The following is a 27,346-nucleotide window of genomic DNA, read 5'->3' on the forward strand; positions in this document are numbered from 1 at the left end:
TCCCCTCACAATCCCCATCCCCTCACAGCCCCGCCGCCCTCCGGCCCGGGGACGCCCCGCGCGTGCCCGCCCGGCCCGGCGGGACCGCGTGCGCGCGCCCGTGGCGCCGCTGCAGCGCCCTGTGCGCAGGCGCGGGGCCGCTCGTGCCCCCGGTCCCGCCGGACGCGGCCCGGAGCGGCGGAGAGGGGTGAGGCGGGGCMGGGGCGGGGGTCCGGGAGCCAACCGCGGGGAATGGGATTGGGTGTCGGGCCGTGCCACCTCGGCGTCATCTTTCCGGTGAGCGACCGGGAGGGACCCGGAGGGGGCCTCCTCCGAGACCGGCCTTCGTCGGGCCCCCGTGGGCAGGCCGCGGGTCGCTGGTCGTGCCCGTGCGAGATCGGGCATCAGCTGTGGGGGAGGCTCGGGCGCGGCCCCAGCCGCTGTGTCTCTCCGTGGGTTCCAGACTCCAGGGCGGAACCTCTGGGGGTGTCGGTGACSGGGCGCTATCCCCTGGTCTCTGTGGCGAACCGGCTGGAGGGGCTCCAGGCTGCGTCCGGGGACTGGCTCGGTGTGTGGAGAGGCTGGAAGGTGTTTAAATCGCTTGTGCGTGCCCCAGGTGCAGTAAGTACTGGAGAGGATCCTCTGATCGTGGGTGATGCTCGCCCCAGCACGCTCAGTTTACACCGCTTCTGCCAGCCCGCCCCCGCGGAGGGGCAGTGGATCCTCACAGGGAAGAGCTCTCTAAAACCAGATACTTGTGTTTTGCAGCCTTTGCCTCCTATGTTTTGAAATTTATATAATGAAAGTAGAATTTTGTTGTGAGTTTGTTTTCATGTTAATCTTTCCACCACATCCTTCATTCAGTGAAAATTGCTGCTGGAATACTGGGGGTTGCAAATTGTTACCCACCAAACACGAAATTTAGAGTGCTGAATAGAACCTGCCAAAATGCTTCTCAGCCTCTCTGGGCCTGTGAACAAGCGAGCAACAGCCGGGCAGATGCAGCGTGCTCTGCTGATTCCAGTCCCAGGGCAACAGGAGGGATAATGCCTCACAGATGCTTGTGATGGGAGAAAAGTGGGGCCCTCTCGTTTGAACGGTATTATCTCAATCCTAATATTTTTGTGACCAATTCCTACAAGAAGCAGGAGCATCTGAAAGCTTTACTGTCTTACAGGAAATCCCAGTAGGATTTTCAGAGCATCCAGGAATACGCAGAGCACAGAAATTATATGGGTTATATCTAGGGCACTGTATTACCAGAGTAGAGAATTCTCTATTGGAATTTCCTTCTTTCTGTTATCACTAGCTGTTAGGCTGTTGTAAAAGACTTTTCTCCAAGATAGTTACTCAGGAACAGCACTGATAACTCGAATCCAAGGACTCCAGCAACATTTTACAGTAGCTCTTTGTTCCTTCCAAGCAATACATGATACATATATCCTTTGTAATTTTCAAAACAGCTGTGGATAGTATTGCCCAATCATTAGCTGTTGGGGATCCTTGTACTGAACATGTTTTCTGTCATTAATATTTGCAAGTGTGCAGGTGTTCCTGCAACCAGAAATTTTAACTCAAAGGAAAACAGCTTTCTAGCTGTATTTTTTTTTACTGTTAATAATTAAATGCTGCCAGGGAAATGTTTCTAGCGGGCTGTTTGTGGATCCATCACATATTTAAGCACCTCTGCTCTTCCCAGCTCACTCCTTTTATTGTGACCTTTGTTTTCTCCCCTTGGTTGTATTTGCTTATTCATTTTGTTAATCTGAAATCTTTAAGGGCCTCCATGCCCTGATCCCCCTGTTATTTGGACTGTAAAGAAAAATGGAACAAAACAACTATCCCTGCAAGAAAATAGCTGTCTGTATATTTAAGGCGAGCAAAGCATTTCACACTGCATGTGTGTCTTACTATCTCCAACACCAAGATTATTGCAATCTGATAGTGCTACCGTGGCATTTGTTTAGGTTGTAAGTGCCTTTGCTTTAGTGCTGAAGCCACATACAGTCAGTGACGAGCACATTATTGGTAACATAAGCTGAGGTAGGTCCTTGCTGTTCTTCTGGGTCTGTAGAATTCCCCCTGCCCTGCCTGTTAGGTTGGAGAGGCTGTTGGAACTGCTACTCTTGGGCTGTGTTGCCACTCAAAATAGGTAAACTGTATTAATGGTCTGAAAGAAAAACAGCTCCTTTTAGTCCATCTGTACAGCCTTGGATCAGGACAATATCTAAAGGACTACAATTTCTCTTAAATTTGTTTGGGAATGCCTTTATTTTCAAGTTTATTTGCAATAGTCTGCAGTAGGGCAGTGTTGGTGGGTGCAGTGAATTTTGTCACAGAAATTGTGTTCTTGAGCCATTTCCTGCTTTGGTACTTGACCAGAAAGTCACCTGATACAAAGATAGACCTCATTGCACTGTAATCAATGATTGACTGGCTTGGAGTCCACATGTATTGGTGGGAATATCTGCTGGTGATGTCCAGTTCCAGACTCAAATGTTTTAAATTGTCTTGTATTAATAATATATGTATGTACTCATATCTGTGATGGTCATACTCTTAGGCTTTAACATAACATTTTATAACTTTACTATAACATTAATATAACTCCTGCTTAAACTTCTGCAGTTAGAGAGCAATTGTCTGAGCTTTCAGACATATTGCAAAAGACTATGAGCTCTTGATTCCCACTGTCTTGGGAAAGAGACTCAGGAGATGTCTGATTAAGGAGCATCTGTGTTAAGTAGTGTGCTGAGCTGTGCCTGGGGTGTGTAGGCAGCTACGTCAGCACAGAACCACAAAGTGGTTTGGGTTGGAAGGGCCCTTAAAGCTCATCTTGTTCCACCCCTGCCATGGGCAGGGACATCTTCCACTATCCCAGGCTGCTCCAAGCCCTGTCCAACCTGGCCTTGGACACTGCCAGAGATGGTGCAGCCACAGCTATTCTGAACACCCCGTGCCAGGGCCTCCCCACCCTCATGGGAAACAATTTCTTCCCAATATCTAATCTAAACTTACTCTCTGACAGTTTAAAACCCTTTCTCCCTCTCCTGATTATGTTATCAAATAAGTGTAACTTTGGTGTAGCTGCACCAACACTGGATTATTTTGTTATGCTTTTATGGGGAAAACAGCTTAGGGGAGAAGTGACTTGTACACAAAGTTGTTGTAGTGACTGTGTTTCAGGAAACTTGTACTGGATTTTGCCAGATCTGCAGGGCTGAGTATTAATCATTTGAAAAGAAAAATAATGTTCAGATCAGTTTGAATTTTTCTACCTAACAGGTCAAAGGCCAGATACCAAATCTCAGCAAATCAGCAGTTCCAACCCCACAGTCCACTGCATATTTCAGAGTATAGCTCAGTTTGTTTCAGAACTGGTTATCTAAATACTACAGAGCTGGAATTCTAAAATCACATACCAGTGCAGCGAATACCTGTTGGTCCCAGGAAGAGAGACACTTCCCAGAGACTGGCTGTTTAATGTTGACTTTGTATGTCCTGTATAGAAGAACAAAAGTTAGAAGTATTTGTGACACAGCTGCCATAAGCAGTAATTCTGTATGTGATTTTAGACACTGACGTGAGTTGTTTATGCTGCAAGCACTTTAATAATGTGGTTAATTAGCTGTTTTTCTCTGCTATGAGGATATTTGTCACCTTGTTTCCTAAAGCACAATTTCAAGTATGAAGGTTGGAAACTGTGCACACAGGTATCTTTTTTTTAAAGGTACAGAGGTCGCTGGTGCACCTGATGCACATCAGTGTTGCCCAGTGTATTGTTTAAAAAATAGTCTCATTTTTTACAAATTATTTTTTCCCTCACGAACAGGCCCAGCTGAAGGGAGTAAGTTATAAGAATATATATACAAGGACAAGTTCTAAGGTAAGGATTAATAAAAGCACTTCACTCTGGGTGGTGGAGGAGTTTTGGTGTTGTTTTTATTTAATATTTTTGTTTTGTAGTATCTTCATTCTATACAGAAAATGTTTGTTTTCTAATCTGGTCCCATGTGGAGACAGGATTCCTGCTCCTGCTTTACATTTCAATATGCCTGTATCCTCCAGGTGAGAGACCTCGCATCCCTTGGCCAGTGCAGTGGAGAGGAGTAGGTGTGTCAGGTGTGTTATATCCCTTCAGGTTTGCTCAGAACRAGCACCCTCGACAGCAAAGCTTCTTATAAATACTGTGCTCTGGACCCTGAACTCTATAACAGAACTAGTCCACCCAGAGTTCTCCCCCTAGTAAGACTAAAAGATTAACAATGTGCACTAATATTAAGATTATGAACTTGGCAGCTGATCTATTATTATAGATGCCCTTTAATTTTGAAATCACAATTAAAATAATGCAGGACTAGTTTGGGATTCCATTATGAGATGCTGTTTCTTTATCTTTGCTGCTGCAGAGGACTGTTCGTTGCTATCTTTTTTTTTTTTTTTTTCAGTAGAGCATAAGCTTAGAAAGATGACAGAAATAGGTACAAAAATAAAGCAATGTGTTTTTCCTGTTCCCTGAAATGAGCTTAGGTTCTCCTTTACTTGTAAAGTGTGGTTGGAACTGGCTTGGTGTTGGTGTCTGAATATCTCCCCTGTGCAGAGTAATCTATACTTCCTTTCAGGAAAGCGTAACCCGTTATTAGGTTTACCAGATTATTGCAACTATTCCCCTGAGCAATGTCAAAAGAAAGGAATAAAATCTGTAGGGGTTTGCAGAGCTGGAAGAAAATAAATTCTGAGTAAAATGACAGCTTTAATTTTTATATGCTCATCTTACTGTGAATTGACTTCTGCTTTCCAAAAGAAAAATGCCATGCCCTTACACTTAGTGTAGACAATAATGAAATCGTCTGAGATCATAAGATTTTCCTACCCTATTTTTAGACGCTGGCTAAAACTATGGGAATACAGATGTACCGTGGAGTAAACAAGCTGTAGGGATAACTGCTGACATGAATAAAGTGTACATCTGCATTTGCTTACTATAGGGGCATGGAGTGTGTGCAGTGATTTCCATAGGCTCAGCGAAGGTTGAGGGCTTGTATCCTCCATTACACCAGGGCTACTGCTTCACCCGCCCATTTCCCAGTTTAGGTACCCCTGAAGTTCTCTAGCACTGTCTGTTAAGGCTTTGTATATTCATGAATTGCACTGAGGGGTCTTAAATCACTATAAACATCTCTTACCAGTTAATTTTACAGAACAATTAGACTGGCACAAGCATCCACACTGATACTTGAATTGCTTTGATAAAATTGTCTTTTTGTTTTGTTTTAAAGGTGATGGAGGGAATTGGGACATGGGCTGGTTTCCTTAACACACTTTAAATGGCAACTTTCATATTCTGAACCTTTCACAAGAGAGAATGCTTAGCATTTATGTGTATGGGTGTATTTTTTATAAATATGAATATTGTGAGGGAAATTAATTTGAGCATTAGCTTTTAAAAATGGAGTATATATTTGTTATATTATATATATACAATATGTACAGTGCAATGTATGTTTTGTGAGTGTRTATATATATATTTGAGTGGAAAATATATTTGCATTGGAAAGTTGCTGCTGAGACTGTGATGAGCTAATTCTGYTTGTACATCACTTGAGCAACAAAGGCTTCCCTGGAGCCTGCAGACGAGACTCCTGTTTCTGCCTGGCCTGGCATAGCAGATACATTGTTAAATGCTACATTAAAAAAGGCTACTATTTTATGGAACATAGTGATAACAAAACCACTGCCGCAGTATGATATAGGTCTTGACRTGGAGAGTGCTGAGGCTGTCCATTGGAGACTCTGTGGGGCTTTGTAACAAGATGTGTCCCAGTCTGCAGAGCAGCTCCCAAGCTCTTTCCCTGTGCAAGACTGGCCATGGCAGTCTGAGGCCAGGGATGCCTCTTAGTGGAGCGGTTTGTTAAGTTCTAGTCAGGCTGTGATGGCTCTGGGAACCTGCAACTGCTGCACTTTGAAGCAAAGTCTTCAAACAGCTTGGCCAGGGTAGAAACCAAATAATCAATAGAGAAAACTCCCAGGTACGCAGGTGTGACACTTGGTCACAAAAACAGTGAAAAATTAATAATCACCTGCTATAGCAACTGCTTAGGCAGTGGGAGGAGCAGTGTAGGAAGTGTGTGCTCTTCAGTCCTGAATGGCTTTGTCGTGCTAATGAAGGCATGGAACATTGTCATGGACCAGGAAAGGCTTCTTGGCAAATGTCTCTCCTAGTAGAGAGATTGCTCTTTCCTGGTATCTCAGATTGTGTCTTCTGCTTGTAAAAATCTACCTATATTTCCATCCATGCTGTCAGCTGCTGTTCTGAACTTAAAGAAACTCTAAATATGTAAGAAATAAAATACGGCTGGATGTACCTGCAGAGTACATATTCCTGCACCTTCTGTAGTAGATAAGAGGAAAATAGATAAATCAGTGTTTGACATAAACCAAGGCAGACACTGTATCTAAGAAGATAACATTTCAACACAGAGATATTTAAGTACGTTTTTCTGGCAGTGAATGCAGTGGAAAGAGATCTCAAGATGGTAGATGTAAAACTGACAGTATCCAATGCAACAGAGAGGGAAAAGGGATTGGATTATTGCATATGAACTTGATACCATGTCAAGTTTTTCACTGGCAGTCAACACTGTCTTTGTTCTACATAGTTGACTGTATTTCTAAACAGAGAATGATATAAACAGAGGTGTTATGGGAATGTTAAAATAATAAGACTAAAGATTGCATGTTCACAGTCAGAGTTTGCTGTTGGAGGGGGACATGTTTCCATTTTTGAAACAAAGGGAAGAAGAATAATTAGCACAACATGTGGGATTTTTTCAGGCTTACAGTTTGGAAGGACCAGAAGGAAAATAGACTGTAGTAGGAAAATTGTATTTATTTTTTGCGCTACTTTGGCAGATACCTTTTTTAATGGATCAGTTTTAATGCATCATGTAAAATAGCTTTGCTGGTTAAGTGCAGTTTTCTTTTGGTCTGGAGGGAAAAAGGTAGGAATTATCTTCTCTTTTATTTTACTACTTGTTCCTTGTGTGTTTTTATGATGTAGGCAGGAGAGAAAGCTACTGACCTATGGCTTTGATAACTCCTCCAGTATCCTCTTACAGTGTTCTGCTCTTTAGCTTTTTTGACCCGTTGTGGAGCCATTAACCACTTCTTTCCTCTTCCATGTTGTCAAGAAAAATGTGTTATGATTTTCCTGAGACTTTCCTCTTGTTTGGTCCTGTGTATTTATTTTGTGCCTTTATGGTATCTTACTGCTTAGTGCAGTCCACAATGTCTGTAGGGATGGACTTCAGGAGGGCCTGTTTCATCCCAACCCAGGGATGGGAAGGAGGCAATGCTTTATACTGAAGTGCTTGCAGCACACAATGAGATAGATTTAGATTAGATATTAGGAAGAAATTCCCGGTAAGTGTTCAAGGCCAGGTTGAACAGGTCTTGGAGCAACCAGAGATAGTAGGTGTCCCTGCCCATGGCAAGGAGGTGGAATGAGATGATCTTTAAGGTCTTTTCTAACCCAAACCATTCTATGATTCTATGGCGTGCATGTTCTCCTAAATATAAGCTACTAGCACTTGCCTGCTCAGCAGTGAAAAACTGCCATGTATCTGAAGGTGTGTCTGAACTTTAGAGCGTGATAAAGTGCACAGCAAATTAATTACAGAGAATTTAAAGACTGTTCAAGAAGATGATAGTGTGTTCCTAAGAATGAAAACATAAACTGTGTGTGACTGTGCTTCATGTGCAGTGGTGATATCCCAAGAGAAATCATCTAAATGCTTAAAAGTATTTGCCCTGTAGAGTGCTCTGATACCAGGTCTTTATCAGTTACTCGGGAAATTGAGGCGTTTCTAGACTTTGTCCTAAAAGGCGTATCAAAAACCCAACAGGACGCAGCTAATAATCTGCTATCACTACTGCTAAATTCATAATAGAGCATTATCAGGCATTTTATCCTAATGCCTAGCTTATGCTGTCGACAATGCCTAGGGCACATCACAGAAATCGAACTGCATTTAGCCATGTTAAAGTAATCCATCGAGCTCTGTGTACTCTGCTGGAAGGGATCATCACGCCATGCAGTCATGTGCTCCAAAACACTCTGCACAAAATGAGCTGGTTGCTTTCTAATGCTAAATGGAGTGTTTAATTCCAGCTCTGAAACACATCTGCCCCAGGGAGGGGTGGCAAAGCACATCACTGAGGCTGTACAAGTGACAAACTGCTTCTGATAARGAGGTGTTTGGGTGCAGGGGGAACAGTGGTGTCAGTCTTCTTTCCAAATCCATGTAGCAGAGATGTGAAGGTGTGCTGCTCTAAGTCCAGTATTGGGAAAGCTGCAGGATGCAGTGAAATACTGGGGGGAAGATGGGAAAGCTGCCTGCCAGTTGTCTTTTGTTCTGCAGTTACAGCTGCCTTGCTGTGTTACTTTGTGCTTCTGTCAGACTTCCCTTTAGGAAGCAAACATCTCAGAGGTGATTAAGTATCCTTCAAGGATGGAATTTGTCTACTCATACTTTTGGGCTTAATTCCCTCTAACTGGGAAAAGGGCTACTAGTAAGCAGTCTTGAGGAAGCAGTTCTCATTATCTCTTCGTCTGCCTGCTGTACAGATTAGTTTAACAAGGCTACGAAAAAGAGTAAATTTGAGCTTTTTCCCTGCCTACAACATTTCTCAGAAATACAAACAGCAGACAATATGCTGCGGGTCTTGAGGACTATATCACTGTAGGTTTGAAGGGTAGCAATAGGGAATATGTGCTTTCTGTTAGCACGTTATAAAAACGCCTGCCATAATGTTGGTTGTTGGTATCTAAGTATCTGTGCAGCACATAGGAAAGAGCTGAATTCAAGGTGGTGTAACTGCCCATGGACAAGATGATAAATTTAATTCTCAAAGTTTGGTAGTTCCTGTTATAGAGCAGCTACACTAGATTTAAATGAAGTGTCTTAAGCTTTTAAACTGTAGTCAGGCTTTCAGTACACAAAGTTGCAAGAATACCTAAATGGAATGGAGGACAAGGATCTCCTGATTAATTATAGCTTGGATTTTTTAGGACACTCCTTTGTGCTTATTAAAAGCAGTGTCAAATTATGTAATCTCAGGTTTTAAGCAAAGTTGGCATTTATGTTTAATAAGTTTAGACTGTAAATATTTCACTGTTGTAGAGTATTCCATGTACTCTCAATTTGAAAAAAGTGATTGTCCTCTGGGTTAGTTGTAGTTCAGATATTTCAGTTTGCTAATTCCTGCAGTTTGGAAAGAGAAAACAACCAAACAAAAAAAGTCCTTTAATGATAAAATAATTACTTTAAATAATAAAAATATTAAAGTTTCTCTCAGCCATTTAATCCTTAGTAAAACTGTAGCCTTATATTCCCCATACTGAAAGTAAGTAATAATTCTTCTGCTGATGTGTTTTTAGACACTTGCGTGGAATTTTTCTTCAGAGGCAGTATGGGAATTTGCCTGTCACACTTGGCTGCACTGCTGTGTATTTTATACAGATTCAGACAGCTTTCAGCAGTTTTCTGAAAGCAGCCCCAAAGACAATGGGAAGAGCTAAGAGAATTAAATGGAAAATGTGGCTAGACTAGCAAACTAAATATTTCCTGAAAATTCAGTCAGTAGCTTGAAGTCGTGCCAGTTACCATGGTCGATGTTTGGGTTTGAATTGTAATGATTGCTTGCCTGCTTCAGAGTTTAAGCTTAACCTTGAAGAAGCTTTCACCTGTGCTGCAGCCATTGTTGGCAGATCTTCAGTGTGCATTCTTCTAGTTCTACTTCCATTTGTGTACTTGTTTTTTTATTTATATTGCACTGACCTGAAAAGCTCCATTATAAACAAATAAATCTAACCATCTACAAATTGTGGGGCAGGTACTAAGAAGAAAGCTCTTTCTCCTGGCTGTGTTAATTCCTGCTTTTTTTAAGCATCGGTCTGATTAGAAAGGATACTGACTGCTTACCCTAAATACAGAACTTTGAAGCTTTGCAACTGCTCAGAGAAGCAGTGGCTGGCCTATTCCTAGAAGTRTCCAAAACCAGGCTGGACAGGCCTTGGAGTAACCTGGGATAGTGGAAGGTGTCCCTGCCCATGGCAGGGGGTGGAATAAGATGAGTTTAAAGTCCCTTCCAACCCAAAACATTCTGTGATTCTATGGTTGTTATGAATAATGCATTTTTGCTAATTTTTACAATGCCCTTACAGTTCTGTGCTGACACATAGTAGACAGCATTTCAGTTCTATGCAGTTCAGGTGCTTATCCATCCTTTTGTCCCCATCTCCAATTGGAGGGTATTTACCACAACATGATGCTGACTTCTATAAAATTACTTCAGCAGAAAGAAAAGCGGTTTGCTGTAATAAGAGTCTGTAAATAAGTCTCTCTGCCTGCCTGTAGCCTTATTTTTATACAAACATTTCATTTGAAAATGCTTTTTCTCTTCTGCCTTTGTCTTACCCCTCCCTAGTATGTATGAGAGAGGTAATTTAGATGACTATGGAGTTTGTGACACAACTGCACTCTCACAAGGGCATCCTCTTAATTTTACTCCCTAACTGAAACTCCAGCCTCCCTCTCAATACAAGGTGGACTGCCTGCTTATTTCCTTGTGGTGGGAGGGATGGGCAGGAGACAGCCCTGACTCACTGGCGCTTGACTAGTGAGGGCAAGACATATTCTGTCTCCTCTTCCCAGAAGCCCCAAGTTAAACACTGCTCTTTACATGATTGCCCAAAGTGAGAGAGCTTGCCCAGCAGGAGGGAGGGAGGAAGATTCAGAAAGAGTAGAGGAGGAGATGAAGGTTAGCTAGAATTTTCCTGAGATTTCTTGGGCTCTTCTCCTTTGGCAAGTAAATCCTCCATTTGAGGCCTGCTGGCCTACAGTAGCTGCTGGCATGGTGTCAGGAGCTATGCACCATTACACTGAAGCACACAAGTTCTGTTGGTTTTGCAAGCACAGTTAAGAGCTGGTCATGCTCTGGCAGCCTTGATGATGACCAATTGCTTTGCTGTCACTTTTTATTGCAGCATTTAGAGCTGTGAAAATTGTAAGCAGCCAGGACTACTTGCAGACCCTGCAGATTTATCCCAGCCAAAGTATGTGTAAAACTGTAAGCTCAAATTAAAACTTCTGACAGTCTGACTGTCATCCGCTAGCCACAGAGTTCTATGAATTTCTGGAGCATATGCACATCAAATTAATTTGTTTCTGGAATAGGCAGTAATGGCTAGAGTGAGAAATGGCTTTTTATACAGCCTCTAAATATGCCTGTATGTCTTAGAAAATAAGACAGGAGAAGGAAGTTTACAGGGAATAAAAAGAGACAACCAAGATGAATCTGGGTGTCTTAGAAGTTATCTTGTATGATGGACATTTTACTTAACCCTCCCTAATATAAATCTAAGCAGCTCCCAAGGGATGGTGGCAGAAGGTGGAAGTGTGGTGGAGATTCCAGCAAGGCACAGGGCAGTGATATTTTCTATGTTGAATTGTCCAGGATCAAAATGTTTCATCTCCCCATTCTTTGGCCACTGCAAAGTCAGATTAAATTTCTCTTCCACACAAGGACCTTATTCTAGGGTTTGAATTAAAAATAATGAATGTTTCTGTGATTCCCAGGTGGAGAATGACAGAAAAATGTTAACTTCCCTGGAGCTGACGTTGGCTCTGCAATGGACTGGTGTCCTGCTGTTACTGCATCTCCAGGAAACACATGCTCAGCTCACACTGAGACCCCACAGCTGAACCTTGTAAGATATTTCACTTTCAGAGCTGGAGTCAAGAAAATGTGTTGCCTCCTTTAATTACAATCTGAAAATTAATTTCAGATGTGGAAGAATGCAACAAAAAGAAATAGTGAGCATATCTATATTGCTCTTATACTATAAGAAAGATGATCCAAAACCAGTCTTCTTTTTATTTAAAAAAAAAAATAATTAAATATGGTAGAGAAGAGCCATCCAAAAGCCTGCTCTGAAAGGCGTCTGTATGTTGCTGACAAACTTTTAAAAGAGGAGTTAAATTAGGGACTTCCAGCATATGATTGGAAAATCCCCAGGTTAGCATTTACTCAGAATCTAAAACTCTCTGGATTAAATGTATGGCTGCTTTCCSTGGTGAAGCTAAGAGGATGAGATCTCTTGTCTTGATGGTATACCTATCTTAGGAGCTTCAAATCATTTTAAAGCACCTGATTTATGGAAGAGCATGCTGATAAATGTCAAGTTTCATGCATTTTTCAGTCTGTTTATACAGGAATGAGTAAGGGTTCTTGGAAGCCTTTCAGTAAATCTTGTCATTGATTTAACCTTGCTATATAACGTCTTAATTGGACAAAACGGTTTTGTAGGCCTGTTGCATTATATGGGGACTGTCTGCCTTGGCAGAGTGTGCAGCATTCACAGCCATGTTCCCAGCTTCAGTCCAGCACTGAGGGCACATGGGCAAAGGTTCCAGCAATGGGCAGATAATGCTCCACTGCTGCGATAGTGGAGTTTATTATATCTCCCCTTCTGGTTTTACACTGACTGATTAAAGCTGGTTCAGGTATAGCCTTTAGTGGTCACAACCCCACTGGCTGCTGGGACACAGGTGTACTCTGAACCTGGAGCCAGCTGGTAGATCAGGTAGATGTGGTATGAGGCATTGGAGGTCAGAACCTGATGTTTCAACTCCTAGTGCTATCACAAAGGTGTCTGTGGCATCTCCARTGCGAGACTTGATGTGTGCCTTGTGCCAGGACGTGACCAGCGTCCAGAGCAGCACTGAGAAAATGTAAATGTTTTAATGAAGGTGTTTGAAGCTGACTTGACCCTGTACTGCAGTCAAGAACCGCTGTTTTCTCCTACACAAGTCTCTCTTCTGGCACTAACAATGATCAGGCTGACTGTAGAGTTGCACGCAGAATCGCTGAGGTTGGAAAAGACCTCTAAGATTGAGTCCAACCTTTGGCCATCACCTTGTCAACTAGATCAGAGCACTAAGTGTTATAGCCAATAATTTCTTGAACAATTCTAGGGATGTTTCTTGACTACTGTTCAAGGACAGTGACTCTACCACTGCCATGGACAGCCTGTTCGAATGTCTGACCACCCTTTCCATGAAGAAATCTTACTTATCCATTGGAAAATAAAATTTGTACCAGATTAATAGAATCATCTCAGTGACTGTGTGGTCACACAAATGCTAGTAGCAGCACAAAGAAAACACAAAGACTAAGAGGACATGGCTGTCGTTAGGAGCTCTGTATCTCTTCTCACTGGCCACACAGTCTCAGAACAGCAAAAATTACTTGTGAGACTTCATCCTTGTAGTATAAGTTTCACTTATACTTCCACAGAGAATTGAAAAGAGAGATTGCAAATTAAACAGTCTTTGCAATATACTTTTTTGCGGTGAGAGTCTTCTGTTCCCTCAAGTAAGATATTAATATTAAGGTCCATGCCTCAGCTTGAACTTTCAGTTAGGGAAATTAGTTTCCTGGGGAGATGTCCTCAGGATCAGCCTCTTGGCTGGCCATTGACCAATTACTGCAGTAGGAGTTACTGACAGAACGTAAGAAAAGTTTGGCTTAAAAATAAAAAGGCTTCTTTAATTTTCTTTGCTTTAGAAAACAGCTTTGCCATTGCAAGAACAAGAATGCATGCATATGTCTTCATAAGGAAAATAAGAGATTATCTGTTACTCAARCCGCTGGTTTTTTACTTTTTTTTTGCAGAAAAATCCAAGAGTCTGTCAATGACTAACTAAGGTCTCCATTCTCATGATTTATGTGATTTGCTTCTCCTGGAGCCATGGATGAATACGGCCGCTTTGTGGACTGGGACAAAATGGATGTGAGTGCCCAGGGCCAGAATACAAAAGAGCTCACCTGCACAGACTTCCATGAGCTCAAGCAGCTGGCTAGGCAGGGCTACTGGGCCAAAAATCACTCTCTGAGAGCCAAAGTGTACCACAAACTCATCAGCAATATCCCGTGCCGCACAGTGACCCCAGATGCAAACGTGTACCGGGACATCGTGGTGAAGATTGTTGGAAAACGCAGCAGCAGCTCCCTTCCACTGCCCGAGTTCGTGGACAACAGCCTGATCCCCACGTACTGCCTGAATGCGGAGGGCATTGGGGCCGTCAGAAAGATCATTCTGTGCATTGCAAATCAGTTCCCAGACATCTCATTCTGCCCAGCACTGCCCTCGGTGATCGCGCTGCTCCTGCACTACAGCAAGGACGAGGCCGAGTGCTTCGAGCAGGTCTGTCGCATCCTGGCTTGCAATGACCCATCCAAGAGACTCATCGACCAGACCTTCCTGGCCTTCGAGTCCTCCTGCATGACCTTCGGGGACCTGGTGAACAAATACTGCCAGGCAGCCCACAAGCTGATGGTGGCAGTGTCCGAGGATGTGCTGGAAGTGTACTCAGACTGGCAGCGGTGGCTCTTCGGAGAGCTGCCCATGGTGTACATTGCACGGGTCTTCGATGTGTTCCTAGTGGAAGGGTACAAAGTTCTCTATCGTGTTGCGCTGGCCCTTCTGAAATTCTTTCACAAAGTCAGAGCTGGACAGCCCATGGAATCTGACAGTATCCAGCAGGACATCCGAGCTTTTGTGAGGGAYATCGCCAAGTCGGTGTCCCCAGAGAGGCTCCTGGAAAAAGCCTTTGCTATCCGCCTCTTCTCTCGGAAGGAGATCAATCTCCTGCAGATGGCCAACGAGAAGGCTTTGCAGCAGAAGGGCATCACAGTCAAACAGAAAAGGTAGGGCTCAGCACAGGTAACCTGAGCAATTTGCCAAGTTTTCCCAGTATATGGAGCAGTCGGGCAACCCKGGGTGACTGGTGGGGAAGTTCCACTGATGCATGCTGGTGTCTGCTGGTGCATTTTCTCTGCAGAAACAGTCAGCAACTCCAAAATCAAGCATTGCTGGGATTGTGGTGGATAGTGTAACTGAAGTGTTATGATGCAAGAGGAACAGAAGTTTCTTGGAGCTTGCTCAGTAATGAATTTATACAAGTGTATATTAATTAGTGTTATATCTCAAATGTATATTTCATAAGCAGTTTTTAAACTAAAAGGCATTTTAGCAATGTTGGAAAAAACTGATAAATTACTTGGGAGAAATATACCTACAAAAATGTGAGAATTTATTCTTAAATATGAGATTTTTACAAAATATCAATTTGATGCTGCCCAGTAGTGTGAATTCAGCAAATTCTTTAGTGTAAGGCACTGTCACAACTGGGGACATTTTGCACAACTGAGGAACTATTTTAAGAAAGCAGGGAAGAAATAATTCTTATTTACAGGTTACTTTTTAAATTAATTTGACTGAAGCCTCCTGGAAGTCAAGAGTATCATATTCAGAGTAGGAGCTGACCTGTTTTGTGACAGATTCATGTACTATTAGAAAAAATAATTTTGAAAGGACCACAGAAGAGTGGATACAGATCCAAGAAATGATTGTGTAATCACAAGGTCTTCTCAGAAACACTGGGAGGAAGAACCAACTCTGGAACTAGTGAATGAAATAATGAAATCCCGTTCTGATGTGACARTAAAAGTCATTCTAATAAAAATCTTAGCTGAAAGGCCTCTCCATGGATATAGAAAAGGCAGCAATGTATTAATTTAAACAAAATTTGCATCTTACCAAGTGCAAATGTATGTGCAAGTAAGTGGTGCATGTTGTTTTTCCAGAGGCCTCTGACAGCAGAAAATTTGTCCCAACCATTTTTGAACTCTTAAGTGTAGGACAGTTTTAAGAGCTGCCCTGCATTCTGAAGAGAGGTGACTTCTAAAAGTCCCCTGGGTCAGTGAGTGTGATATCTAGAACTTGGTATTCTAGAGGCACTGTCTCATTTTCTCTAAATCTCCACTGATATTGTGGGATCTTTGAGCCAACTGCATTGCTGAGTTAGTTGTTGCAAATAGATACCATTCCATGGTATGGAAATACATACTCAGTACATTTCAGCCTAAAAGATAACATAAATGTTAGCTGGACCTCCATGTGTCTAGATACACGTAAAGCTCCCCCTGGTCTCTTCCAAGGGTTAATTTTTTAGACTCACGGCTTGGTTTACAGTGAGCTTCAGCATTTTCCTGTGAGTCTCAAATATTTCAGAGCCTTTAGCCACTGGATTATCACACTCAGGACACTCCAGACCACTCTATTTGAGACTTGTAAACAAAATACTGACTCCCCCAATGTGTCTTCTCTTCCTGTTGGGAGGTTTGGGAGAGTTGTAATATCCTTTCTGAGTATATTCTTTCCAACAGAATGAGAGCTTTAAATGACAATAAAATTTAAAATATAATTTAAACCAAAGAAAAAGAAAACATACACCAACCAACCACAGAAACGCCAAAAACTCCTGCTGTGTTAAAAGTTGCAGAGAAATTCTCACTGACAAGTGATGCTTTCAAAGCAAAATACAATAAAACACCCAAATAAAGCCTGTAATTACTTGCCTATTTATCATAATTGCTTTTCCACTGGAAAGTCATTCTAATAAAAAATACTCAGGGCAGTCAACTATTTGATTCCTTAAAGGTGTGGGGGTGTGAAATTAGTTACTGCTATGCCAGGCAGGGTTGCTACTGAAAAATATCCATCCTCACTTGGCTACTTTTGTAAACCCACTGAAACTTTTCAGAGTCCCCAGTACTGCTGGCAGCGTGGCTCAGTTTGGGTCCTAGTGGGGCAGATGGAAGTGCAGGAGAAGTGAGCTGTTCTCCAGGGCTCCACGGGATGCCAGTGAGTTCTCCAGGTGTGGCTGGCCTGTGCAAGGAGAAGATGATTTATTTTCCAATCACTTAACATAAAAAGGGGGAAAACAGGAATATAAAAGTTTTAGCCTGTCTGATTGTTTTTCATGCTTGGTGACTCAAATCAAGCCTTGCTTTGTTTCATTCCAGACTCCTTTCACTCACTTTGTCACAGATGTAGGAAGTCACTGATCTTTTTTATCTTATTTTCTTTCTCCTTGTATGTTCTGCTTCTGTCCATTCCATCTCCACTGCACTCCTCCTGTTTGCAGTCTTGTACCTTCCAAAAGGTAGGTTAAAAAACTTGAATCTTTGTACTTTGCTCATCCTACTCTCTTTGGCTTGTTTTTTTTTTGTTTGTTTTTTTTTTTCCCCAAGGCTGTCATGTATTGCTAAAGTTGTGACGGAAGAAACAGGGCAGCAGTCATAGCCCCCAATTGCTCTGCCACATCTCCTGAATAGCCTCCTTCAAAGTTAGTTCATAACACCTGCAAAGCTGTAAGAGAAGGGATTGTAGGCCAAGGAGTCAGCACAGAACTGCAGACAGCAATACATCTGTGTTTTCCAGAGTGGGTAAGAGYACTGTACATGGTGGCATCATGGTTATGGCTTTAAAGGGCCATTATAATAATAATCGTTTTTGCATTGGAAGAAAAAGTGTTACATTTTTTTGAGAACATCACAAGTAACAGCTCAGAAGAGCTGTTTGATATCATCCCACTTCCTAACCTGGGTATATGCTGTTGCATTAGATGTGAAACATAGTCAGCTTTTTATCTTCTTTGGAAGCTTTCTGTGGTTAACTGGAAAGATTTTGGACTGACCCAAATTTAGCACACTCCTAAAAGTGATCTGTCTCTATTCACTGTAGATTATATTTATTTGTATATTTATTTTTAAGTAGGTTGGGGTTTTTTAGAGTCGAGAAGACAAGACTCTTTTTCTGTGTCAAGGTCAGTTATTCAGCCGTAGAGCATTAATGGTTAATGAAGTCATTCATCAAGTCTTGGCCTGAAAAGTAAATCTTAAAGAACAAAACCCAGTGAATGGATTGTGATACCTGATAAGCAGAGAACTTGGAAAGAGGAGAGCTGCCCTGTATTAAATACCACAGATGTTTGGGTTTAAATTCATGCCTTTGAAAATCCTCTGGACTTGCTGCAGTTGCCCTGAGTTAACTTTAGTGAGTGATGCATACTAACATTTGTACTAATCTATAAAATCCAAGTTGGAATTAACTTCCTCATGTTTTTGTGTTTGAAAGAACAGCAGAAGAGACTTATCAAAGCATATTTCATGCCATAGCTTCTGTGCTGAGGATTTTACCTCTAGTAAATCAGCAGACTGTTAACTCCAGTCAAGTGAATCTTCAGCATCTATGTATTATTTAGTGCAGTTAGGTTGTTCTGAAAGCAGCAGAAAGCCTTGATTTATACTAGGAAACAGACTGGATTTGAGGAAACTTGGGGAGATGCAGGGTGTCTCTTGACACTGATCTTGATGCAGGTTTCAGTTTTATATACCACAAATTACTTATATTGCTGTTTTTAACTAAAAAAAAAAAAAGAAATCTCCTTCTACAATTATGCCCTCACTGAAATTATAATGGATTTTAAAGGTAATGCAGCTCCTCTAAGATTTGACCCAAGCCAGAATACAGTAGGAAGATGAAATTCAGTGAGTAACCTTTGGAGTTAGGTTATTAGTGTTATTTGTTGAATAGTACAGGACACACTGTGACAGCTGCTACTGCACGTCCTTAACCTTGGCTTTACCTTTGGGAACTTTGAGGTCTGTGCAGCACATTGCATTAATGATGTAGCTGGAAAAACAGCATTCCTATGAAATTAACAAATGCTGCTTTAGTAAACATTAATTGTAGTGGTTTTCAAATCTACTTCCTTTGAAATAAAATCAGTTGAACAAGTCTTACCAGCATCAGCAATCAAGAAAAAGTTGTCATTCTGATCCCAATAACTGAGGAAAACACTAATGCAGAGTAAAATCTTCCAGATTTGTTCCGTTCTAGTGGTAGACTTTAAAGCTGTCCAAATTCACTGTTCTCTCAAGCTGCAGTGTTTTTATAGATAACCCTGAAAGGAGTGCAGTGGTAAAGGCTAAACTTAATTTTCCTCAATAAATATAAACCAAAACATTTGGAGTTTTTCTTAGCCCACTTGTGTTCTGTTTATTTTCACTCATTTACTACTTTGTAAAGCAGCTGCCAGACTGAAGGAGATGATTTTCAGTGTCATTAGATAAATGCTGTCGAAAAAAGAGAATTAATACAGGTTAGATAGTTGTAAATAGTTGCAATTTTCTAGCACTCCCAAAAGAAGTTTCATTTTTGCTCAGCAGCATGGAGTTTGGTTTGATAGACACAGGCTGTGTGTGGACACTTCTCAACACAGGGTCAGGTTTCATTTTCAAATACCTGCAACTGTGATTTGTTATTGGGAAATAATAGGTTATTGTGTTGCACATCCTTTGTCCATGTCCTTTGGTTTAGCTAGATGGTGACATTAAATGTAAAATGATTTACCGTGATATCCAAAGGGCAGGAATTGTATGCCTAGTAGTTTTAAATGKCAATACGGTGGTAAATGCTTTCTAGTATATTGGAAAGGTCTCTCTGAAAAGGTGATTCTTCATACATGGGAGAGTTGTGGGAAGACACAGGGTATTGAAAGGGATGTGTTCAGAATGCTGCTGAGCACAGGCACAGGCTTTGAGTGGGGTTTGGTAGGAAAGTCTTTAAATCAGCAATTCTGAGTAGCCAGAAAAAGGAACAAAGGCAAAAGCAAAGATACCATGAGTGTGAGAGCATTTTAGAATAAAGAACTGAAGTTTGGTTACCCAAACAGCTCACAGAAGTGTGAAAATGTACAGACCAGGTATACAAATAATTCTGAGGCTTGCTTGAGGTATAAGTTTAAACCTGTTTTGGTATTTATTAGCTCCTAGCCTATTTGTCATCATTGCTTTTCCACTGGAAATTCATTCTAATAAGCAGTTGACTTTTACTTTTTTTTTATACTTGAATACTTTTTAATTCCTTAAATGGGGGGGGAGGGGGGTTGCGAATCTTAATTTCTGCTGAACTGAAACCAAGGCTTTGTCTCTCAGTGCTGTTCCATAGTGCCACCAGTTTTAGCTGCAGACCTGACAGGACATAGAGGGTGAGACCTAAAGTAAGATTCTGGAGATATGGGTTCAAGGCTTGGCTCATACTTTGCTTCAGTGTTTAAAACTACTAAAACATACTCACTTTGCTGTGTTTAAAACTACAAATAATGTCCCTGGTCAGTGATACTGTAAGGTTTTAAAGACTTACTTTTAAAGTATCACTGTAAAGATAGTAGATAGTTTCAGCTGGCTTAAATAGGTGCCTACAGAATTTCTTGGCATTAAATGTTGCAAGGTAGCAATGCAAAGAGTGATTTGATTCATTTGGCTAAAAGAAGCAGTAATTTCAGTAATTTTTTTAAGTGACTGAGGAGTCACTTCATTTGAAATGCTGACCCTAAGACAACTACAGTGAATTCCAGAAAACTGTTCCCAATGTCTCCAAGCAAGCACTGCTCTGAAGAACAGTGCAAATGCCGCTGATTTCTTGGTATTACAAGCATAAAAAATAAAATACATATATATATTGTGTGTTTTGGGGAGTGAGCTAAGCTATCCAGATCCATGCAGATGTACAGTATTGAGGGCCCCTTCATGATCATGAAACTGAGAGGAAAGAAATGTCTAATTGTACAAAAAAAACCCATCAGAAATAGTCACGTACTTGCACCCAAACCCTTTCATGCAGAGCAAAGTGATAAAGCTTTATTTAACACCTGGCTGCCCAGTAATTCAGTGACTTGTGTAAGTTCTGTGTCCTTGGCTGTCACCATTGCGTTTTAAGCATTTAACATAGATCATGGAAGCAAATAACACTGGTTTAATTCCCAGGCTCTGTTTAATTGGAGAAATGAAGTTTGAGATGGTGATGATTGTTACCTTCAAGTGTTTAATATCTATGATTCAATTCTTGTAACTGTATCAGACCCCTCTGGGTGGTACAGAGATTTCCTTCCCAGTGTCAGTGTCTAGCATTCCTTAATATTCTCAGGCTCGGCCTATAACCATGATCTCAATGAGGTGGTCATCTCTTAATGAGGTGCTCATTGATAACGACATGTTTCCAGGAGGTGGAACTTTTCAATAGCTTCAAGTATTTGCCTTGGATTAGAATTACTTACTCTGGTAATACTGATTCCTCTAAAGTTTATGAGGGTTTTAGGAATTCCCTAATCCCATGATACAGGCAGGACCTCAGAGGTGGAGAAAATACAACCCCTTCCGCTCAGATCCTGGCCCTTTTTTTTCTCTGTGCTTAAGTACAAGTGCCAGTGAGACAGTCACAAACAGTAAATATAATTTTTGTTACTGAAGGCCATGGCCATTTTTAGTGGTTCAGTGTTGTGTCCTCTGTGTGTAAAGGTGCAGGTCTCAGCTCCTATACAGAGGAACAGGTATTTCAGTCAAGCCAGATCTCTGCCTCCGAGGATTACGTTAAATTGCAGTTGTTTATTATCTTCACTAGGTCACGGCCTTCTAATCGCTTGGGCTGGAGCTTTGACCAATAACTTATTTACTGGAGTCTGTTAGTGTTCAGTTGTCTTCTCATGTTCCAGTCCAGTAATCCAAAACTTGTTAAATTATTGCTTCTCAGTGTTTTGTGTTGTATTTCTCAGGCAGAATGTGCACTTGGCAGTTCATGCTGAGAACTTCAAGTCAGAAATTGTCAGCGTGAAGGAGATGCGGGATATCTGGTCGTGGATCCCAGAGCGATTTGCACTGTGCCAGCCTCTCCTGCTTTTCACCACCTTGGAACATGGCTGTAGTCTGAGCAGGTAAGGAAAACTTTCCTCTCTCTTCTCTATGGCAGGGCASGAAGCAGCAGCTGGATTGACAAAAAGTCCATGCTTAGTCAGAACTTGATCTGAAGAGCATGATTGGTGATGGGATAAAAATGTGACAAATTCCAGTTGCCTACAGCATTTAACTGGGATATTTCCTATTCCAGAACATTCTAGACTGTTCAAGATCAGTTGGAAAAGTCAAGCTTGGATCAGTTCACAGATTCTGCTGATCTGAGTCTGGTTTCTTAAGGGGTTGAATAGTTTGACTCAGTGCCTCCTCTGCAAGCACTTTTTATAGATAACTACATTCAGACTGACCCAAGGAAGAAGAGAACTGGAAACTCTATGTATTGATCTGTTGGTTTTATTTTTTAAGTGGGATAAAATAGATAGGAGTTGTCCTTGCACTGGGCACAGAAGACTGTAACACCATAGCTTTTAGTGATGACTTTGCCATCAACAGTTGAGACACTGAGGCAGGGAGTGATCTGCTTTCCCAGCCTCATGTGTTAATGAAGAAGAGCAAACACAAGCAAAGAGAATGCATTGATGCCTAAATGTAGCATCAATGCCCTTAAGAAAGCTAAAGCCCTTGACACGTGGCCATCTATCCTCTAGGCTGTTTTACAATCCTTTAGGTTGTTTTAATTTAAAATGCTGTAAAATGCTGCAGTTGATCCAGCTAAACTTCTAGGTATTCTGCAGAGACATAAATTGTACATGGAACTGTGTAGAGAACAACTGCTTGATGCTATCCATTTACACTCAGCTGTGTTATTTACATGGGCTGTATAAAGTATTTGCAGGAATGTTCTTAGTCTTCAGATGGCTTTTTTTGCCATGGTATCAGTTGGAAGAGGAGGCAGTGCCTGACATTGGGGYGGAAAGCAGTTGGTGGCAGTAGAGTGCTCACTTTTTCATGCTCTGCACTTCAGGTTCTATTCCCACAGCGAGGGACATGARCCAACTCTGCTCCTTATCAAGACAACAGCAAAAGAAGTGAGTGAGATGAAAGACAAGTGATTAAATTGGGGTTTGGGCAGTGTGTAATGCTGTATTGAAACACACAGCTGTTTATAATAAAATTAATAAGGAAGGTTTGGCTTTGTTTTTTCAACAATCCATGCTGTATATTCTTTCATTTGTTTGTTATATGACTATGCATTCTTGGGTAGACCTTACAAACTAGGTCTTGGTTGACAACTTTTGCTCTTGCAAGTGGTGTGGGTTGATGGACTAGGGTAGCTCATTCTGCCCTTGGACAGACTCTGAATTGCAGAACCAGAGGGGCAGGGTGGGAATTGTGCTAAACTTATGAGTCATGGAAGATATTTTCATTTTGTCAATAATATGTGGAGAGGAAATAGCAGAATTTAAATGGTATGAATAATGTTGGACTACATAATGTGAAAACACAAAAGCCTTAGCTTCCCAATCATTCTTGATTGGGCAAAAATAAGCCAAGGAAGCTCTGAGAACCTGAGGAGGAGTGCACACCAGGTGCTTTATCACTGCTCTGCTGTGTGTGACAATATTGGACAGCATAATGTGAAAACAGCAATGTGCTTGTTTAAAACATTAATACATAAAACAATCTCTTCCCAGAACCTTCTCAGGAGGGCATACAAGTCCTTTCTTGTAGTGTTCTTAGTTGTCTGTGCCACTGTACATGACATCTCAATATTCTGTATATAACATTAATCTGTTATTGCAGTCTGTGGGCTTTATTCCTGCCTGTATCTCTGCAGGATGCTGGCCATGAACAAGCCCATTTCTCCTATTATTTGCATCTACTTAACCCTCACCCTCCAGGCCATTTCATCGTTTTGCAGGTTGTTTCTGGCCATCCAGGCCTGTATTGAGATGCCAGTGGCTTATGGAATGCCCATGGGGTCTAAAGGGTAGAGGGGGGAATAATTATTTTGCTTCTTGTCCTGGAGCCTGTCAAAAGTCTGGCTTTGTAAGGGATGCTGGTTTTTATAAGATGGTTTGTTTCTTCTAAGGAAGCATGTATTAGCAAAACAAAAAAGTAGAAAAATATTATTTAATTCTAAATTTAAATCTAAATTTAGATTTAAATCTAAATACAGATTTATCTATATAAAAAAATCTGGTCTTCAGTAATTTTATCCTAGGACCTCTGCTTGTAATGCTCATGGAAGCTAAACAGAGAATGTACCTTAGAACAGTATAATCAGAATTGCTTTTCTGGTTCCTGGGGGTTCTTGGGATGCTTTCATCCCACTCTTAGAGCTTCGTTGTTCCTCTGTATGCACATGGCAGGGGTGTGTATTGCTGATAGCAAAAAATTATTCTAATACAGAAGGCTGCAGAGACCAGGTCAGCCCTTGGAGGGTGTTTCTCTTTATTGGAGACTAGTGGCCCCCATGTGGTTTGACTGTCTGCTCTAAATGTCTGAGCTAGTTCAGCTTTGGCTTAGCTACTTTGGCTTTAACCTTCCCTTTGAAATGTAAGGAAGCCAAGACCACTGTTTGACCAGAAAATATTCAGGCACAAAATATTCAGGCAGAGCTGCTCCTACTGTAGCTCGGGACAGCACTGCTGCTTTGGGTGCCAAAGTGAGGGAGTGGGAATCAGGCTGTACAGTGATTTGTGCTTTGGTACCTGGAGTTCTGTTAGAAAATTTCTCCCTTAAAGCATCAGACATGTGAAATGATTTATGACAGTTTTAGGATTTTCGGATAACCACTGGTGGATTAAAGCAGTTTAAATCTGTCTTTAAATATTAATACTTGTGCTGCTTTAATCCAGCATAGAGACTGAAACTCAAACTAAACTAAAGCCTGCAGTTTTAGCCTCTGAAATGTTGGTAACAGTGGGTTTAACACACTTCCTCCTTCAATGGGAAGCCTGACGGTGCTGTCTGTGCCAGGTCTGTGGGGCATACCTGTCAACTGACTGGAGCGAGCGTCGGCGAGGAGGGAACAAGCTGAGTTTCTTTGGAACTGGGGAGTGCTTTGTGTTTAGGGTGAGTRAAATTTTGTTGTTGCTGCCCAGTCGCAGGACAGAACTAGTGTACTGGTTAACTATCACCTCCCTCCCACTCAAAGAGGCCGGATTACATGCCGTCTTCATTTATGAAGTTTATTGAACTTTCATTGTGGAGGAAAAATTTTACTTTTAAGTTTTATGGTGACTCTTTTTCTTCCCTTGCACAGAATATTTTCTTAAAAGATCATAGAATCATCAAGGCTGAAAAAGACCTTTAAGATCATGAAATTCCATCACCAACCCACCACTACCATCATGTTCACTAGTAAACTATGTCCCCAAGTGCCACATCTACATGTTTTTTGAACACTCTAAGGATGGTGTTATAGTTTGATGCTGGGCAAATGCCAGGCACCCACAAAAGCTTCTCACTCAACTGTCCCCTGCTACAGTTGGGCAGAGGAGAGAAAATTTAATGAAGGCTTCATGACTTGAGATAAGAACCAGGAAAAAACACTGCAACAGCAAAATAGGCTCAACTTAGTGATATAAAGTGAATTTATTACTAACAAGATCAGAGCAGGAAAATTAGAAGTAAAATAAGCCCTTAAAAACACCTTTTATCCCCCATCCCCTCCCTCCTTCCCACTGGTAGTGCAGGGAGACAGAGAGTGGGAAATTTGGTCAGTTTATCAACCGTGATCTCTCACTGCATAGGGAGAGGAGTCATCACCCTGCTGCACCATGGGGTCCCTCCCATGGGAGACAGTTCTCCATGAGCTTCTCCAATGTGGCTCCATCTCATGAGCAGCAGTCCTCCCCAAACTGCTGCAGCGTGGGTCACTCGTCCATAGGGTGCAGTCCTCCCCAGACTGCTGCAGCGTGGGTCACTCGTCCATAGGGTGCAGTCCTCCAAGGACAGGCTGCTCCAGCCTGGAAGCAGGGCCTCTCTCTCCATGGTTCTCCCACAGGGTCACAGCCTGCTCCAGGCATCCACCCGCTCCAGCAGGGAGTCCTCCATGGGCTGTGGGTGGATCTCTGCATCCACAGTGGATCCCTGAGGGCTGCAGGGGCACAGGTTCTTCACCATGGTCATTGCCATGGCCAGCAGAGGAATCTCAGCTCCAGCGCCTGGAGCAGCTCCTCACCCTCCTTTGTTATCACATAGGTGTTACCACTATCTCTAACTGGCCCAGCCTTGGCCAGCAATGTATTCCTTAATCTTCAGAACATCAGGGATTGGTTCTGCTGGACGTGATGAAAGCTTCCAGTAGCTTCTCACAGAAGCCACCTCTGTGGCCTCCCCCACTACCAAGAGCCAGGCCGTGCAAAATGAACACAGATGGCAGGTGACTCTGACCACTTCCTGGGCAGCCAGTGCCTGACAACAGTTTCAGTGCAGAAATTTTCACAATATCCAATCTAAACCTTCCCAGGCACAACTTGAGGCTGTTTGCTGTTGTTTATCTCTAGTTAACTTAGACCAGAGCACACCCCCAACTGGCTCCACCCTCCTTTTGTGCAGTTGTAAAGAGAGATGAAGTAAAGATGTGAGATGTAATAAGGTAACTCGGAAATGACTGCATCATTTCTTCAACCACCTAAAAACCAAAGGAATAAAGAACATAACATCTGGCCTAAAAGACAGGTTGACCCAATTTTTACTGCTGGCTGTGCAGGTGGAGACTGAGGGGCTGGAATGTTCTTCTCTGAGCAGAGTTCTGTGTAGTGTATGTGCACTAACATCAGTTCTGCCCTGTTCTGCCTCTGCAGCTGCAGCCAGAAGTGGAACGCTACGAGTGGGTGGTCATAAAACACCCAGAACTGGCCTCGACTGGATCAGAGACAGAAAATCATGCGGCACCAGCTTCCAGCACCCTCTCCTCCAGCAGCATCCCCTCAGACCCCTCAGATCGCCTTTCTCCCTTCTTAGCAGCTCGGCACTTCAACTTGCCTTCCAAAACAGCCTCCATGTTCATGGCTGGCAGCAGTGAGTGCATCATTGTAGGTGAGTCAGTGTGAGAATTCGAGCGCAGATCCTACCCCGGCTCTTCCTGTCCACGTTAGATATTTGGTAAATACACCTGACCTTTTTATCTATTTCAGGATCACTACGGGGAGAGATAAAATTGCCCAAAACCTGACATCATTTCCCAACAAAAATTTTCTGTGGGAAAACCTGCACACAAGCATTTTAGGCAAAAGAGGAACTCATGGCTTTAAGCACAGCCATTCCTTCATAGTGCCTTATTCACAAGGAGAAGTAGTTCTCAAAAAGGAACTTACTTTGCATCAAGGCTTTTGAAACACTGAGCAGACTATAAAAAATGTAAATTCTCCAGGAACTTTACTGGATCTCTGTTGCTGGTGCCTTTGGCAAAAGTCTGCTTAGTAAAGTTGTAACCTAAATGGGGTTTACAAGGAACAGATCTGAACTCATAGTTGTTATTTTCCCAAAAATCTTAACTTGACACTTGTTAGGAGTGCAACTGGCCTTGCAAAATTACAATTTCCCCTGTAATGTCAAGTGTTGGCTGATTTCCCACTTAGTATCATGTGCTCTAATCATAGAATCATGGAATTGTTTAGGTTGGAAAAGCCCTCTAGGATGATCAATTCCAACCATTCTCCCAGCATTGCCAAGGCCGCCACTAAACCATGTCCCCAACTGCAACATCTACATTTCCAGGGATGGTGACTCTGCCACTGCCCTGGACAGCCTG

The 27,346-nt window shown here is 42.1% G+C and overlaps 1 protein-coding gene across 10 annotated transcripts in view; it reads left to right on the forward strand.

Moving 5' to 3' along the window:
* Window positions 1-123: 123 nt before the first annotated feature.
* TBC1D24 (TBC1 domain family member 24) overlaps window positions 124-27,346 on the forward strand; it is a 32,097-nt gene continuing 4,874 nt past the window's right edge. Inside the window, exons 1-9 of one of the 10 annotated variants that reach the window (XM_057383692.1) lie at window positions 124-187; window positions 3,812-3,865; window positions 11,619-11,749; window positions 13,717-14,751; window positions 17,034-17,051; window positions 21,504-21,662; window positions 22,607-22,670; window positions 24,565-24,660; window positions 26,397-26,631. In XM_057383692.1, coding sequence (XP_057239675.1) covers window positions 13,793-14,751; window positions 17,034-17,051; window positions 21,504-21,662; window positions 22,607-22,670; window positions 24,565-24,660; window positions 26,397-26,631 — 1,531 coding nt within the window. In that variant the 5' untranslated portion in view covers window positions 124-187; window positions 3,812-3,865; window positions 11,619-11,749; window positions 13,717-13,792. The other 9 variants (XM_057383702.1, XM_057383694.1, XM_057383693.1 and 6 more) reach the window with 9 other exon arrangements.

Source organism: Malurus melanocephalus, unplaced genomic scaffold (genome assembly GCF_030028575.1).
Source record: "Malurus melanocephalus ecotype Western Australia unplaced genomic scaffold, MMel_1.1 scaffold_654, whole genome shotgun sequence".
In the NCBI taxonomy this organism is placed as follows: Eukaryota; Metazoa; Chordata; class Aves; order Passeriformes; family Maluridae; genus Malurus; species Malurus melanocephalus.